The sequence below is a fragment of the Oncorhynchus tshawytscha genome, linkage group LG09, assembly GCF_018296145.1.
Source record: "Oncorhynchus tshawytscha isolate Ot180627B linkage group LG09, Otsh_v2.0, whole genome shotgun sequence".
NCBI classification, from domain to species: Eukaryota; Metazoa; Chordata; class Actinopteri; order Salmoniformes; family Salmonidae; genus Oncorhynchus; species Oncorhynchus tshawytscha.
This window is the reverse complement of record NC_056437.1, coordinates 25,602,293-25,618,066: the sequence shown is the minus strand read 5'-3', so window position 1 is coordinate 25,618,066 and position 15,774 is coordinate 25,602,293. Positions and strand designations below refer to the sequence as shown.

The following is a 15,774-nucleotide window of genomic DNA, read 5'->3' as shown; positions in this document are numbered from 1 at the left end:
AGGCTGGGGACTGCGCAGGCTACTCAAGTAAACTGAACTTGCTGTCATGTTTCAGGCAATGTTTTTACACTCCTCAATTGTCCAGTGTTGGTGATCGCGTGCCCTCTTGAGCCACTTCTTGTTTTGAGCTGATAGGAGTGTAACCCGGTGTGGTCATCTGCTGCAATATCCCATCCGTGACAAGGATGGACAAGTTGTGAGTTCCGAGACTCTGTTCTGTACACCACTGTTGTACTGCGCCATTATTTGTCTTTTTGTGGCCCACCTATAAGCTTGCTTCCAGAACAGCACAATTCTTTCCATTCTCCTTCGACCTCACACATCAACAAGCTGTTTTGGCCCACAGGACTGCCGCTGACTGGATGTTTTTTGTTTGTCCCCCATTCTCGGTGAACCCTAGACACTGTCGTGCATGAAAAGCCCAGGAGGGTGGCTGTTTCTGAGATGCTGGATCCGGCGTGCCTGGCACTGACGATCATACCACGCTCAAAGTCGCTTAGGTCACTAGTTTTGCCCATTCTAACGTTCAATTGAACATTAACTGAATGTCTCGATGCCTGTCTGCCTGCTTGCTTTATATAGCAAGCTACGGCCACGCTTCTGTGAAGGGGGTGGTGTACTTAATAAACTGTATGTGTGTGTCTTGCCCTGCTTTGAGAATCAGGCCATAGAAAAAGCTTCCTGTTTTGGCATTACTCATTATCTCTGGGAATCTGTGGGGATTAGCTCTGACCGTATACACATTAAGGCAGCAGCAGGCAGGATGTGGTGTGTGTGTGTGAGTACAAGTGTGTGTGAAAAGCCCTGCCCTGAAACATCCAGTTGTAACATCATAATCGGGTGGAGGCGTGTCCTATATTCAACCCTGTTCCAAGATTTTGAGCAGTGTGGAAAACTGCCCAAACACAGGTCACAATGACCTCACACACGCAAGCAAAATAATTTTTGAAATGTCTCGACAAGGGGCCGACCATGATTACTCTAGGTCATAAAGGACTGGAAGTCACACACAAAGCCTAGGGCACGGGAACAAGAAGTGACCTACTTGTTGGTTGGCGGCTCCTCGATGCGGTTCCCCAGCTGGGACTCGTGGCTCTTGCTGCGGGTCAGGGTGATGTTGGGCAGAAGGTGCAGCACCTTGCGCGAGGGTGGCGGCGGGGTGCAGGGGGGCTTCAGCCTGTGGCGTCTCTTGGAGGGCGGGGTGAGGGGCGGGGTGGAGGTGTGCCCGTGGAGTCGCCCCTGTCGGGCGGCAGAGAGGGGGAAGGGGTCTGTGAAGGGGGTGTCAGCGTAAACGTATGCCCCGTGGGCCTCGGGACCAGGCATTGTAGACACGTAGAAGGACCGGGGATGGGCACAGGCGGTGCAGGGGGTGGAGGGAGTGGATGGGATGGTGGGGGGCCGAGCTAGATGAGAGGGGCTGTGGGGGCGCATTGGACCCCCCATCCCTCCCAACAGCTGGTCGGGAGGCAGCAGCAGAGAGCCACTTTCTCGCCGGGTGGGCTCAGAGAACCAGGGCCCCCCATCCTCTCTTAGCTCTCCATCTATAGGGGAGACACAGAAAAGGGTTACAGACCTGTTAGTCATACTAGCACATTCCACCCCACAACCCCTTAACCTAGTGTCTTTTGTCCTACAACATAACCTTACCCTGGGTGGCAGCCTGCTGCTGCTGGCAGGGCTAATAGAGCAGAACCAGCCTGGCGCTGAGACTAATAGTCAGTAAAACTCCACAGAGACAGGTCAGATCAGGCAGATTCTCCAAGGGACGGACAGACAGAGACAGCCTGCCTGCCAGCCAGACAGACACCCACCTGATTCAGTGGCGCTCTTCAGGCAGGAGAGGGCAGCGCTGAGCCTGGAACACTCCTCTAAACTGGATCCCAGTCTCCTCATGGTCTCCCGCACGTGAGAACCTGGCATCTGCAGCAAGGCATCCAAGGACAGCTTCACCGGCACCGCCTGGCGAGAGGAGCAGAGAGAGACAAGGTCAGGAGGAGATGAGTGATCAGTACCACCACACACTATCCAGTCGGACCTCTCCATACAGTACAACGTGATAGAGCACGGATAAATACAACATAACCACGGATCATTTTTTTTATAAAATAAAAAATGTATACCCCTTTTTCTCCCCAATTTCGTGGTATCCAATTGGTAGATACAGTCTTGTCTCAACCCAGAATCTCTGCAAGTCCAGTACGGACTTGGGAGAGGCCAAGATCAGGAGAGGCAAAGCCGAACAGCTTCTTGACACAGTGCCCACTTAACCCGAAAGCCAGTCGCACCAATGTGTCAGAGGAAACAACGTACACCTGGCGACCGTGTCAGTGTGCAGCCAGCACAGACAGACATCTATCTCCAGATATATCAACAGAGCAGGACAGGACAGGCCAGAACAGGAGCAGAGACCAGCAAGTACAGACTGACTGACTGACTGGCCAAAGCCCCCTGGGTCCGTCCACCTAGAGGAGAGCAAAGAAACTCGGTCTTTGAACAATGCTCCAACTTCTGGCTAGAAATAGACAGAGAGATTTGATTCCATTAGTTGGTGGTGGCACAGCAGAGTGACTGTGTTTGTGTCACAAACAGTACACACCATCCTTTCCCAGTAGTTTCTCGGTGCATCACTCACAGTCTACTTGTGCGCACTCAAATCCACCACACAAATGAGAAATGAATGCAAAATGGTGAGAAAATGTATTCCATGGTCAATAGAACATAACTATTGTGGCAATAGTTTTGGAATTGAAATGATTCACAAGCCTGTGAGTTGTAGCCTGTATTGGTTTAGGACTTTCAGTCACCTTCTTGAAGTGTGTCATTCTAAAAGTGTGTACCTGGATATACATTATGCTGTCTAACATGAGTTGTTATGCCCGTACTTCAGACATACCTTTGTCCCTTCATCTATGGGTTGACGACCCTCTATATTACAGCCTATTTTACCAGCGCCTGCCGACTCCCCGAACCACCCTATGTCTCAAAGGTGAGCTGTAACCAATAACTATGTCTTCAGGACAAGCCGTGAGTATGTGCACAAACACAACCAACACAGTTAGGTGCAACCAGGAGACATGACAATGAGAAGAGATTCACTAAAACAGCTGGGTCTAGTGCTTCAGGATCACCACCACTGGTCATCAGGACCATCAGGAAACCTTCATCTAAACAAACAAACAAACCCAACACTCTGCAGGCTGTCTAACACAGTCCTGTGTGAAATGACAATGTCCAATGAGCAAAATAGTGGCACACCGCTGAAAATTGGATGCTTTAAGATGGCATGAAGGTCATAACAGCAGGAAAAGCCATGTTATTTCTGTACCATTTTAGTTTAAAAAAAATTCTGCCTCCAGAAAAGAAATAAAATTACAACCGGATAAAACACGTTTGATTTGAAATATACTTACTGAATTATTGAGCTGTAGCTTTGTTTACATACCATGGGGAAGAGTTAACAAACTGTAGATGAAGAGATCTACTCATTCCAGCGAGAGGAATCCACTACTTCCACAACCCTCAAGTCACACACCACGAATAACCCCACTATCCAGGCATCTCTCCCTCCCTCTTAGCCATGCCATTGGCTCGTCCTTCCCTGCCCCTCCCTCCCTTCCTCCTCTCCCTACCCCTCTCCCTGCCTCCTCCAGTACAGGTCTAGCTACACAGCTCAGTCAGTCTGTGAGGTAGCCAGAGACACAGAGAGAAGAGGTGATACTGAGGACCTGGCTGGGTTGGGGTAAGTGTGTGGGTGTGACTACAGCGGGCTACAGTCCGCCTTCTCCCCATAAAGTGCTGATGTCAGCCTGGCTACTCCAGAGTCTGTGACTCACTGGCCAGGTCTAACCCTCAAGTTCAACACAGGTGTGATCACAGAGTCAGGAGGAGCCCCTGCTGGCCTGAAGCACATTGTGTGGATGGGAATGAACCCTGTAACCTTACAGAGCTAAAACCATTGTCTCACCAGCCTCAACAAGCTAAGAAGATATTTCTGGAAATTCTGTATCTAAGACAAGAAAATACTCCTTTTCCATGTAACAAAAACCATTTGCAGTTCTCGGATATGTTGGGTCTGGGTTACATTGACGTGTAGAAGCAGGCTCACCCAGTTGGATGGCTTCCAGGAGTGCTGTCACAATGAGGCTTTTGGCATTACTTAAGACCATAAGACCATAAGATACACACAGACCTGCAAGAGGCTCCACCGATTGGCTGGTTATGTAACATGATTTAAAGCCTTGCTTGTTAGGCTAGTGGCCAATCTTCAAAAAGGGCTTTAGCTTTTGAGATACTCCAACCTGTTGTATAACAAGTGCAACCATGCTTTTCCAGATCTCTAAAGGTCTTCCAAAAATAAATGGATGATCGTATAAAAATATTTTACAGCAAAAGTGGTTACATTTGGGGGAGGCACACAATAATTTGGCATAAGAGAAGTCAATTGTCTGCACTACCAACACAAACAAACAGCTTTAGAATATCTTACATTTTAGACATTTAGACCTGTAAACACACAGATACAATAGGCAGAAATATCAACTGCTAATTTTTATGACTCATGTAAATGTACATTTTTGGTAGTTGTTCAATAGATCACTTTTCAAGTCAAACTTTTCAGTGCTGTATGGTCTAGCCTGACAAAAATGCATACTGTTACACATGTTTTTGATGTAGTGGCTGTAGAGCCTCACAGTGGAGGTGTCATAATACCCATAAAACCTAGTGTGCAAACAGGGAAATGGTTCCAATCGTTTATACACCATTCATTTTTCCCATACAGAATTTTAGAAACACTTAAGTAAAGACTTATTACCCTGGCGTGAAGTTTTGATAACCATAAAAACCTCTCTCGCACAAGGTGAACATTGGATTGTTCCGGTGCACTTTTATCCTGTTTGGATTGAGCTGGCACATTGCTTCTTCCAGACAATCATGTCCACCATCCTGCTTGTCTGCCCAGTGGTTTCTGTATATTTTGACTGGGTGATAGTTATGGTGTAAGGGTGAATGCAACCACACAAGTGCATAAGGCAGGAGTTCATTATAATGAACCAACACAACCTGACACTCATTGACAAGAAATGCTATCAACTTATAGGGTCTTCACATGTCATAGGAATTGCACCTCTCCAATGTCAATGCCACCCTGAATCTTCCAGAACTGTCCTTGATAGGCCCACTCCACCATCAGTCCTCCCCTCAGGCAATTACACCACGGAACTGGACTGTCACGTCAGGAGGCCATTCGACAGTTAATATGCCGTCTGGAAATTGATGGTGTGCATTGTCCTCATATGTACCCATTTGGCTACCAACCATGGCTGGCCAGCCCATGTGACACCTGAACTGGACTTATGTGAAGAATGAGCTCTCATGCTGAGGTGACTCATGCATTGGTCTGGGAAACTGCAGCAATCACAACATCCCTATAAGGACATTTATGGCAAACAAGAGGCACCTTAGGATGGTAAAACTTGCTGTATGTGATCATTTATGTTGGCCGGGGATTGACTGTGAGATACAGTAGTGGTCTTTGTGCACCATGCTTGATCAGCTCCACCTCCTCTGCAACGCTTTAACTGCCCATCAAAGCCCAGGGATCATCTTCAGATGTACAGTTGAAGTCGGAAATGTACACACACCTTAGCCAAATACATTAAAACTCAGTTTTTCACTATTTTTTACATTTAATCCAAGTAATAATTCCCTGTTTTAAGTCAGTTAGGATCACCACTTTATTTTAAGAAGGTGAAATGTCAGAATAATAGTAGAGAGAATGATTTATTTCAGCTTTTATTTCTTTCATTACATTCCCAGTGGGTCAGAAGTTTACATACACTCAACTAGTATTTTGTAGCATTGCCTTTAAATTGTTTAACTTGGGTCAAACATTTTGGGTAGCCTTCCACAAGCTTCCCACAATAAGTTGGGTGAATTTTGGCCCATTCCTCCTGACAGAGCTGGTGTAACTGAGTCAGGTTTGTAGGCCTCCTTGCTTGCACACGCTTTTTCAATTTTGCCCAGACATTTTCTATGGGATTGAGGTCAGGGCTTTGTGATGGCCATTCCAATACCTTGACTTTGTTGTTCTTAAGCCATTTTGCCACAACTTTGGAAGTATGCTTGGGGTCATTGTCCATTTGGAACACCCATTTGCGACCAAGCTTTAACTTCCTGACTGATGTCTTGAGATGTTGTTTCAATATATCCACATAATTTTCCATCCTCATGAGCCATCTATTTTGTGAAGTGCACCAGTCCCTCCTGCATCAAAGCACCCCCACATCATGATGCTGCCACGCCTTGCTTCACGGTTGGGATCGTGTTCTTCGGCTTGCAAGACTCCCCCTTTTTCCTCCAAACATAACGATGGTCATTATGGCCACACAGTTCTATTTTTGTTTCATCAGACCAGAGGATATTTCTTCAAAAACTACAATATTTTCCCCAAAAAGTAAAATCTTGTCTCCATGTGCAGTTGCAAACTGTAGTCTGGCTTTTTTATGGTGGTTTTGGAGCAGTGGCTTCTTCCTTGCTGAGCAACCTTTAAGGTTACGTTGATATAGGACTCGTTTTACTGTGGAATAATACTTTTGTACCTGTTTCCTCCAGCATCTTCACAAGGTCCTTTGCTGTTGTTCTGGGATTGATTTGCACTTTTTGCACCAAGGTACATTCATCTCTAGGAACACATCTCCTTCCTGAGCAGTATGACGGCTGCGTGGTCCCATGGTGTTTATACTTGCGTACTATTGTTTGTACAGATGAATGTGGTACATTCAGGCATTTGGAAATTGCTCCTAAGGATGAACCAGACTTGTGGAGGTCTACAATTATTTTTCTGAGGTCTTGACTGATTTCTTTTGATTTTCCCATGATGTCAAGCAAAGAGGCACTGAGTTTGAAATACATCCACAGGTACAGCTCCAATTGACTCAAATTTTGTCAATTAGCCTATCAGAAACTTCTAAAGCCATGACATCATTTTCTGGAATTTTCCAAGCTGTTTAAAGGCACAGTCAACTTAGTGTATGTAAACTTCTGACCCACTGGAATTGTGATACAGTGAATTATAAGTGAAACAATCTGTCTGTAAACAATTGTTGGAAAAATTACTTGTGTCATGCACAAAGTAGATGTCCTAACCGACTTGCCAAAACTATAGTTTGTTAACAAGACATTTGTGGAGTGGTTGAAAAACAAGTTTTATTGACTCCAACCTAAGTGTATGTAAACTTCTGACTTCAACTGTATATGTGTGGAGCTGTGCTTCATCCCTCACAGCCAACACTTCTTATTCATAGCCTATGACCTAGCTACATTCTAACTAACATCTCAGTAACCCGAGGTCACCCTCACAGGTTCTGTCACTCTCCACATCTCCTGCTGGGCCTGCCCCAGTCCGTAATCAATGCCAACCAACCACGGCCAAATGTATTACGGTTGCCTTCCTGTAACTTGGTTACGCTATTGTGTCCTTGTGTCGTGAACAGTAGTGTAAAGTACTTCAGTAAAAATACTTTGAAGCACTACTTAATTAGTTTTTTTCAGTATATCTACTTTACTATATATATTTGACAACTTTTGCTTTACTATATTCCTAAAGAAAATAATGTACTTTTCACTTCATATATTTTCCCTGACACCCAAAAGTACTAGTTACATTTTGAATGCTTAGCAGGATGTTAAAATGGTCCAATTCATGCACTTATCAAGAGAACAAACCTGGTCCTCCCTACTGTCTCTGACCTGGCGGACTCACTAAACACAAATGCTTTGTTTGTAAATGATATCGGAGTGTTGGAGTGTGCCCCTGGCTACCCGTAAAGAAATTAAAAAAACACAAAAAATTGTGCTGTCTGTCTGGTTTGCTTAATATAAGGAATTTGCAATGATTTATGCTTTTACTTTTTAAGTATATTTAAAACCAAATACTTTTCCTCAAGTAATATTTAAGTAAAGAAATAAAACAGTAAAAAGATTTTCAAATGTCTTTTTACTGTTGTTTTATTTCTTTACGTACCTACACACACACACACACATTTTTTCTTCTTTCCGCACCATTGGTTAGAGCCTGTAAGTAAGCATTTCACTGTAAGGTGTTGTATCCGGTGCACATGAGAAATTAACTTTGATTTGAAGTAATATTTTACTGGGTGACTTTCACTTTTACCTGAGTCATTTTCTATCAAGGCATCTTTACTCAAGTATAACAATTGACTACTTCTTCCACCACTGGTCGTGAAAGGCTTGTTATTATATTTTGTGGAATTTCCCATTGTTGACATGCTGTAAGTGTGTGAAGATTAAAACATGAAAACACACATTGAAAAATTAGTTGGCGTCGGCTATTCAAACACAACAGAGGTATGGCAGTGCCACTCATAGTCCTAGATATATCAAAAGCCTTATGAACCATTTTAATGACAGAATAACACAATCAAAATTAACAAGGGCTACTTATATACAGATGAATGTGTTTGAGTGTAATCATGTTGGCCTTATTGGATTCAGAATAAAAATGATTCACACCAACAGTCTTTATAGGCATGAGTGTTGTACACAATTCTGAAAAAATGCCTCAGTTGCAAAATTCTTATTGACAGGTGATTTAACCTCCATCAAATGTTATTATGGCAGCCAAATTTGATTTTGGACACCATATTGGATTTGAGGCAAAATATCCTGATAATCTGTGATTGCCCCTTTGACTAAATTGCAAAACTAACGGCTAAAGATACAAAATCCTTTAAGGAACCTTGGACCCCCCAAAAAGTAATGTTGATGTCTAAGCCAAATTGTTTTCCTTCGAGCAGGTTACAATAGCTACAACATCAAAAACATGTGACTGTATGCATTTCTGTCAGGCAGGACCATACAGCACAGAATGAGAGCAAATTTGACATGGAAAGTTGTCTATTGAACAGCTTCCAAAAAGTGAAGTTTGGAATACAAAACTTCATATGCTGTGTGTTTACATTTACAGGTCTATATTTCCTAAATTGATTCACAGGGCACAGACAGATCACTCACTGGCCAATGAGTAAAAATAGAGCAATGATGAGAGCTGGGGGTAGTGCGATGGATTAGGGGTGGTGCCGTATCTGGGGTCCATCCAGAGTGTGTGGAATGTGACGGGAGCCTCTCAGCCAAAACAACACTAGTAAGTAGACAACAGAGCACCACTCTCCCCTGACCTGTCCCCTCCAGTCCTGGCCATTGCTAGGCTACAGCCTAGCCTAGCTAGTAGCTCGTATCCAGCCTGGCTGGCTGGGACAACACATGCCTGAGGGACCTAATGAGAGCTGAGGACATGCAGACACAGAGCAGCAGCCAACAGGGGTATGGGCTCCTGCAGTGGATTTTAGACTGTTGTATTGGACTGTAAAATGGTGTGTCTAGGTCACACACAGTAGCAGCCTGTTCTCTGAAATGTGTTAAACATTCTTGGTTTGTGGCTTCAAAACTGAGACAAAAAAATGCATAATCTGCCATTTGAAATTGCTCTTGGTTACAACAGTATAATTTCTTAGGACACTAAATTGCATGATTTAAGATCCATGAGGCTGCAAACCCATGAGACTTGGATGGCTATATTCTACATTTGCTATCCTTACAAACAATCCTTTCACATGAAGAGTCACATTTAGGCATGTACTGTGGGGCAAAAAAGTATTTAGTCAGCCACCAATTGTGCAAGTTCTCCCACTTAAAAAGATGAGAGAGGCCTGTAATTTTCATCATAGGTACACTTCATCTATGACAGACAAAATGAGAAAAAAAATCCAGAAAATCAAATTGTAGGATTTTTAATGAATTTATTTGCAAATTATGGTGGAAAATAAGTATTTGGTCACCTACAAACAAGCAATATTTCTGCCTCTCACAGGCCTGTAACTTCTTCTTTAAGAGGCTCCTCTGTCCTCCACTCGTTACCTGTATTAATGGCACCTGTTTGAACTTGTTATCAGTATAAAAGACACCTGTCCACAACCTCAAACAGTCACACTCCAAACTCCACTATGGCCAAGACCAAAGAGCTGTCAAAGGACACCAGAAACAAAAAGACCTGCACCAGGTTGGGAAGACTGAATCTGCAATAGGTAAGCAGCTTGGTTTGAGGAAATCAACTGTGGGAGCAATTATTAGGAAATGGAAGACATACAAGACCACTGATAATCTCCCTCGATCTGGGGCTCCACGCAAGATCTCACACCGTGGGGTCAAAATGATCACAAGAACGGTGAGCAAAAATCCCAGAACCACACGGGGGGACCTAGTGAATGATCTGCAGAGTGCTGGGACCAAAGTAACAAAGCCTACCATCAGTAACACACTACGCCGCCAGGGACTCAAATCCTGCAGTGCCAGACGTGTCCCCCTGCCGAAGCCAGTACATGTCCAGGCCCGTCTGAAGTTTGCTAGAGAGCATTTGGATGATCCAGAAGAAGATTGGGAGAATGTCATCTGGTCAGATGAAACCAAAATAGAACTTTTGGTAAAAACTCAACTTGTCGTGTTTGGAGGACAAAGAATGCTGAGTTGCATCCAAAGAACACCATACCTACTGTGAAGCATGGGGGTGGAAACATCATGCTTTGGGGCTGTTTTTCTGCAAAGGGACCAGGACGACTGATCCGTGTAAATGAAAGAATGAATGGGGCCACGTATCGTGAGATTTTGAGTGAAAACCTCCTTCCATCAGCATTGAAGATGAAACGTGGCTGGGTCTTTCAGCATGACAATGATCACAAACACACCGCCTGGGCAACGAAGGAGTGGCTTCGTAAGAAGCATTTCAAGGTACTGGAGTGGCCTAGCCAGTCTCCAGATCTCAACCCCATAGAAAATCTTTGAAAGTCCGTGTTGCCCAGCAACAGCCCCAAATGATCACTGCTCTAGGGGAGATCTGCATGGAGGAATGGGCCAAAATACCAGCAACAGTGTGTGAAAACGTTGTGAAGACTTACCGAAAACGTTTGACCTCTGTCATTGCCAACAAAGGGTATATAACAAAGTATTGAGATAAACTTTTGTTCTTGACCAAATACTTATTTTCCACCATAATTTGCAAATAAATTCATTAAAAATCCTACATGTGATTTTATGGATTTTTTTTTTTCTCATTTTGTCTGTCATAGTTGAAGTGTACCTATGATGAAAATTACAGGCCTCTCTCATCTTTTTAAGTGGGAGAACTTGCACAATTGGTGGCTGACTAAATACTTTTTTGCCCCACTGTAATTCCCCATACAGCATTCAACCAGCACATTTTATTGCAAAATACTGCTAGAATTGATCAGACCTAAACATTAGTGCTCTATGAAAAGAAAGGAATGGGTTTATCAGAGTCTGTCATTACAAAATAAGCCCTGTACACATACTTACATTTGCACCAACATGCAGACAGACAGACAGTGGCACACACACACACACACACACACACACACACACACACACACACACACACACACTTCTAGAACCTACCTCTATGAGCTCAGGTCTCAGGTTGACGGTGCGCAGCCAGTCCCCCAGCCGTGGGTAGCTGTCCAAGGCCTGAGGCCTCTCCGTCTCCGGCACTTTCTGCTTACACTGCAGCTGCTTACAAATGTACTTCATCAGCTTCACCTGCAGGGGGCAACAGAAACGAGCACCAACAGAGAAAGGAGGGTTAGTGTGATGATTTAGAGCACCCGTTCTGTCCTGCAGGATACCTGCAACTCTTCACTGTGTTGTCGAGTGTGTAGTTTAGTGTGACAGGGAAATATAGGTGAATTGAAAAAAGCCATGAGCCCATTTGGACATAACCACAGAAATGATGGTATGCAAAATGTGAATACACATTCATTCTTTGCAGAATTAGTACATAGTAAACATTAAATACCAGGGATACATTAATTGAAATGTTAATCATTCCTTTTGCTCTGATTAAATGATGCCGGATTATTCTTTGTGCGTCATACTTCCATAACTATTCCTTGTATATTCAAATCATTGAATAACTGATTAACTAAACAGAAGACCTACCAGACAGTGTACATATTAACTGGTTAATGAAAGCCAGAATAAGACGGCCACTGACAATGTCAAGTCATGTTTATAGCATGGGCTCTATGCTGGAGATTTAGCAGATGCAAAGCCCCTTGTCAAATATTGGACAAGAACAAAAAAATGAATCTTCTAAAACAAACATGGCTGCCCCAGAGACAACGAGGGAGCGTGTCGTTCTCTTTTATGTGTGGAATGTGGTAGAACACTGGGGAGATGAACCAGCACCAGACACACACAGACACACACCATCCTTCTGGAGCTTTCTCCCAGGACATGAGGAGAGGCCAATCTGATACAAATGACTCCAATCACGCAGACACATTTATTCATTCCACAACGTGGCGTTTCTCCACCATCCATGTTCCCACACAGGCAGTCAGAAAAGCAGGGCTGTCAAATAGATATAAATAGCTGTTATTATATGGAAGGGAACAGCGAGCTGGCCTTCTCATGAGGGTGTCTGCACCGCTGGCATGGCAACCAAGTGTCATTTGAACATTGCAGCGGCTGAAAGCAGGAGAACAGTGACATCACAGTCCTGGGAGACACAAAGTTCACAGTGAGGCTAGCAGACAGCCTCTCAACCCTCACATAAAGAAATTCACCCCCCCGCGCCCCATGGGCTTTGGTTTTTCTAGGTGCTAACGCAGGTATCACATTGTTCTTTCATCTGTCTGTCAGGACCGCGGGGTCCATGTTTTATATTGAAATACATAATAGGCTGTTCACATAATAAACAAAAACAGGGAGGACGCTTACATTGCAGAATGTGTGAAAGCACTCCACCATGATCCTCTACAAACAAACAGAGCGCTGGCTACCACGATTCATTTTCCAGCTCTGCAGAGAGGAAGCTGCAGAGCGGCAGACTGGACACTGAGAGACCGGCAGTTAGGGGTGAGGATCTGCCCCTCACAACCCCCTCCAACTTGCTTATCTCTCGGTCTTTCTACGTCTCTTGTCCCCTTCTCTTTGTCTTTCCTCCTCTCGTTCCCTCCCTCTCTGAGAACAGGTTGTGGCAGCACTGTGTTGTGGTGGCTGGTGATGACACAGGGAGCAGTGCAGTCTGAGGGGAGAGGAGAAAGGATGAGGCCTGTGCTGCTGACATCAGGGAGGAGTGCTCACCCGCTGAGATGGCCCTTTCACCAGTGCCCAGGGGAGCGGCTCGCTGACGCACAGCACGCCCTGTTACCATGCAGCTGCTGACCATAAAGCCAGTCACCCTTTTCACACACACACACACACACACACACACACACACACACACACACACACACCAACCTTGCCGCCACCCCCCCAGCCCTCCGCCACCTGTGTCTGCTAATCAGCACTTTAATGACTGAAGCCTTAGTCACTGATATGCCAAGTCCCCCCCCACCAGGTGACATGCCCCCTCACCTGATATCAGATGTACTGATATACATCACTGCTGTGTACCATCCAAACACACACCTGACACTGCTGCCCTGGTGGTGATTGTGCAAATGAACACTGGGATAACAAGTCTTTGTATGGGACATGACAGTGGAAAAAGAAAAGAGATGAGGGACCTGTTAAGTTAATGACAACAGTCTGAACATACAGTGGTGTGCGATTTACAACTTGTGCAGAGAATTCTAAACTAGAGCATTACCACGACATTAATATAGCAACATTATAAAGACACAGCAGGCTCCACCCCCTGCCCCAGCCTTCCCAGGCCACTACCAGATACAGTGGTCCTATGAGTAAATCTCACAGCACTATGGTATTAGTTTGCACTGGCCTTCTCAACTGAGCGTATACAGTCTACTTATCTCCCTTTCCATCTGAGTGTCCATTACAGCAGGCTGCAAGCAGCACCACGCCGCATGGCACCACCAGGTATCACTCCACTCTACCCACCAGTCACATCTCAAGAGCCGGAGCAACAATGAGCAAAACATGCCTTTTTTTTAGCTCATTCACTCACACACACACTCTTGTAGTACACACCGCTCAGAAACATGCTCAGACACACTATTCGGCAAGAGAAAATGTGGCCTTGGGATGTAAGAGGCAGCTTGGCTCGGCGGCAGCGGTTAACAAAAGCCTCTCCACTGCAGGCGAGAGGAGACAGTAGGAGAGAGAGAGAGAGAGAGAGAGAGAGAGAGAGACAGAGAGACATAGAGACAGAGGCAGAGAGAGAGAGAGGTTAAAATTGGCAAAAAACACACACATTTCTTCACACAGGGTCGTGGGGTTAGACAGGGATGCAGCTTAAGCCCCACCCTCTTCAACATATATATCAACGAATTGGCGAGGGCACTAGAAAAGTCTGCAGCACCCGGCCTCCCCCTGCTAGAATCCGAAGTCAAATGTCTGCTGTTTGCTGATGATCTGGTGCTTCTGTCACCAACCAAGGAGGGCCTACAGCAGCACCTAGATCTTATGCACAGATTCTGTCAGACCTGGGCCCTGACAGTAAATCTCAGTAAGACCAAAATAATGGTGTTCCAAAAAGGTCCAGTCACCAGGACCACAAATACAAATTCCATCTAGACACTGTTGCCCTAGAGCACACAAAAAACTATACATACCTTGGCCTAAACATCAGCACCACAGGTAACTTCCACAAAGCTGTGAACGATCTGAGAGACAAGGCAAGAAGGGCATTCTATGCCATCAAAAGAAACATAAATTTCAACATACCAATTAGGATCTGGCTAAAAATACTTGAATCAGTCATAGAGCCCATTGCCCTTTATGGTTGTGAGGTCTGGGGTCCGCTCACCAACCAAGACTTCACAAAATGGGACAAACACCAAATTGAGACTCTGCACGCAGAATTCTGCAAAAATATCCTCCGTGTACAACGTAGAACACCAAATAATGCATGCAGAGCAGAATTAGGCCGATACCCACTAATTATCAAAATCCAGAAAAGAGCTGTTAAATTCTACAACCACCTAAAAGGAAGCGATTCACAAACCTTCCATAACAAAGCCATCACCTACAGAGAGATGAACCTGGAGAAGAGTCCCTAAGCAAGCTGGTCCTGGGGCTCTGTTCACAAACACAAACACACACTACAGAGCCCCAGGACAGCAGCACAATTAGACCCAACCAAATCATGAGAAAACAAAAAGATAACTACTTAACACATTGGAAAGAATTAACAAAAAAACAGAGCAAACTAGAATGCTATTTGGCCCTACACAGAGAGTACACAGCGGCAGAATACCTGACCACTGTGACTGACCCAAAATTAAGGAAAGCCTTGACTATGTACAGACTCAGTGAGCATAGCCTTGCTATTGAGAAAGGCCGCCGTAGGCAGACATGGCTCTCAAGAGAAGACAGGCTATGTGCTCACTGCCCACAAAATGAGGTGGAAACTGAGCTGCACTTCCTAACCTCCTGCCCAATGTATGACCATATTAGAGAGACATATTTCCCTCAGATTACACAGATCCACAAAGAATTTGAAAACAAATCCAATTTTGAAAAACTCCCATATCTACTGGGTGAAATTCCACAGTGTGCCATCACAGCAGCAAGATTTGTGACCTGTTGCCACGAGAAAAGGGCAACCAGTGAAGAACAAACACCATTGTAAATACAACCCATATTTATGCTTATTTATTTTATCTTGTGTCCTTTAGCCATTTGTACATTTTTAGAACACTGTATATATATATAATATGACATTTGTAATGTCTTTACTGTTTTGAAATTTCTGTATGTGTAATGTTTAATGTTAAT

General features: G+C 44.5%; 1 protein-coding gene across 7 annotated transcripts in view; it reads right to left on the bottom strand.

Annotated features, from left to right (window-relative positions):
* Positions 1-15,774, bottom strand: part of LOC112257629 (kinase suppressor of Ras 1) — a 45,072-nt gene that overhangs the window by 13,170 nt on the left and 16,128 nt on the right. For 5 of the 7 annotated variants that reach the window (XM_024431346.2, XM_024431348.2, XM_024431349.2 and 2 more), the window contains exons 2-4: positions 11,488-11,628; positions 1,812-1,959; positions 1,046-1,541 (exon numbers count right to left, since the gene is read on the bottom strand). In XM_024431346.2, the coding sequence (XP_024287114.1) occupies positions 1,046-1,541; positions 1,812-1,959; positions 11,488-11,628 (785 nt within the window). Of the gene's footprint in view, positions 1-1,045; positions 1,542-1,811; positions 1,960-3,410; positions 3,545-11,487; positions 11,629-15,774 lie in introns of those variants that run through there. The other 2 variants (XM_024431351.2, XM_024431352.2) reach the window with 2 other exon arrangements.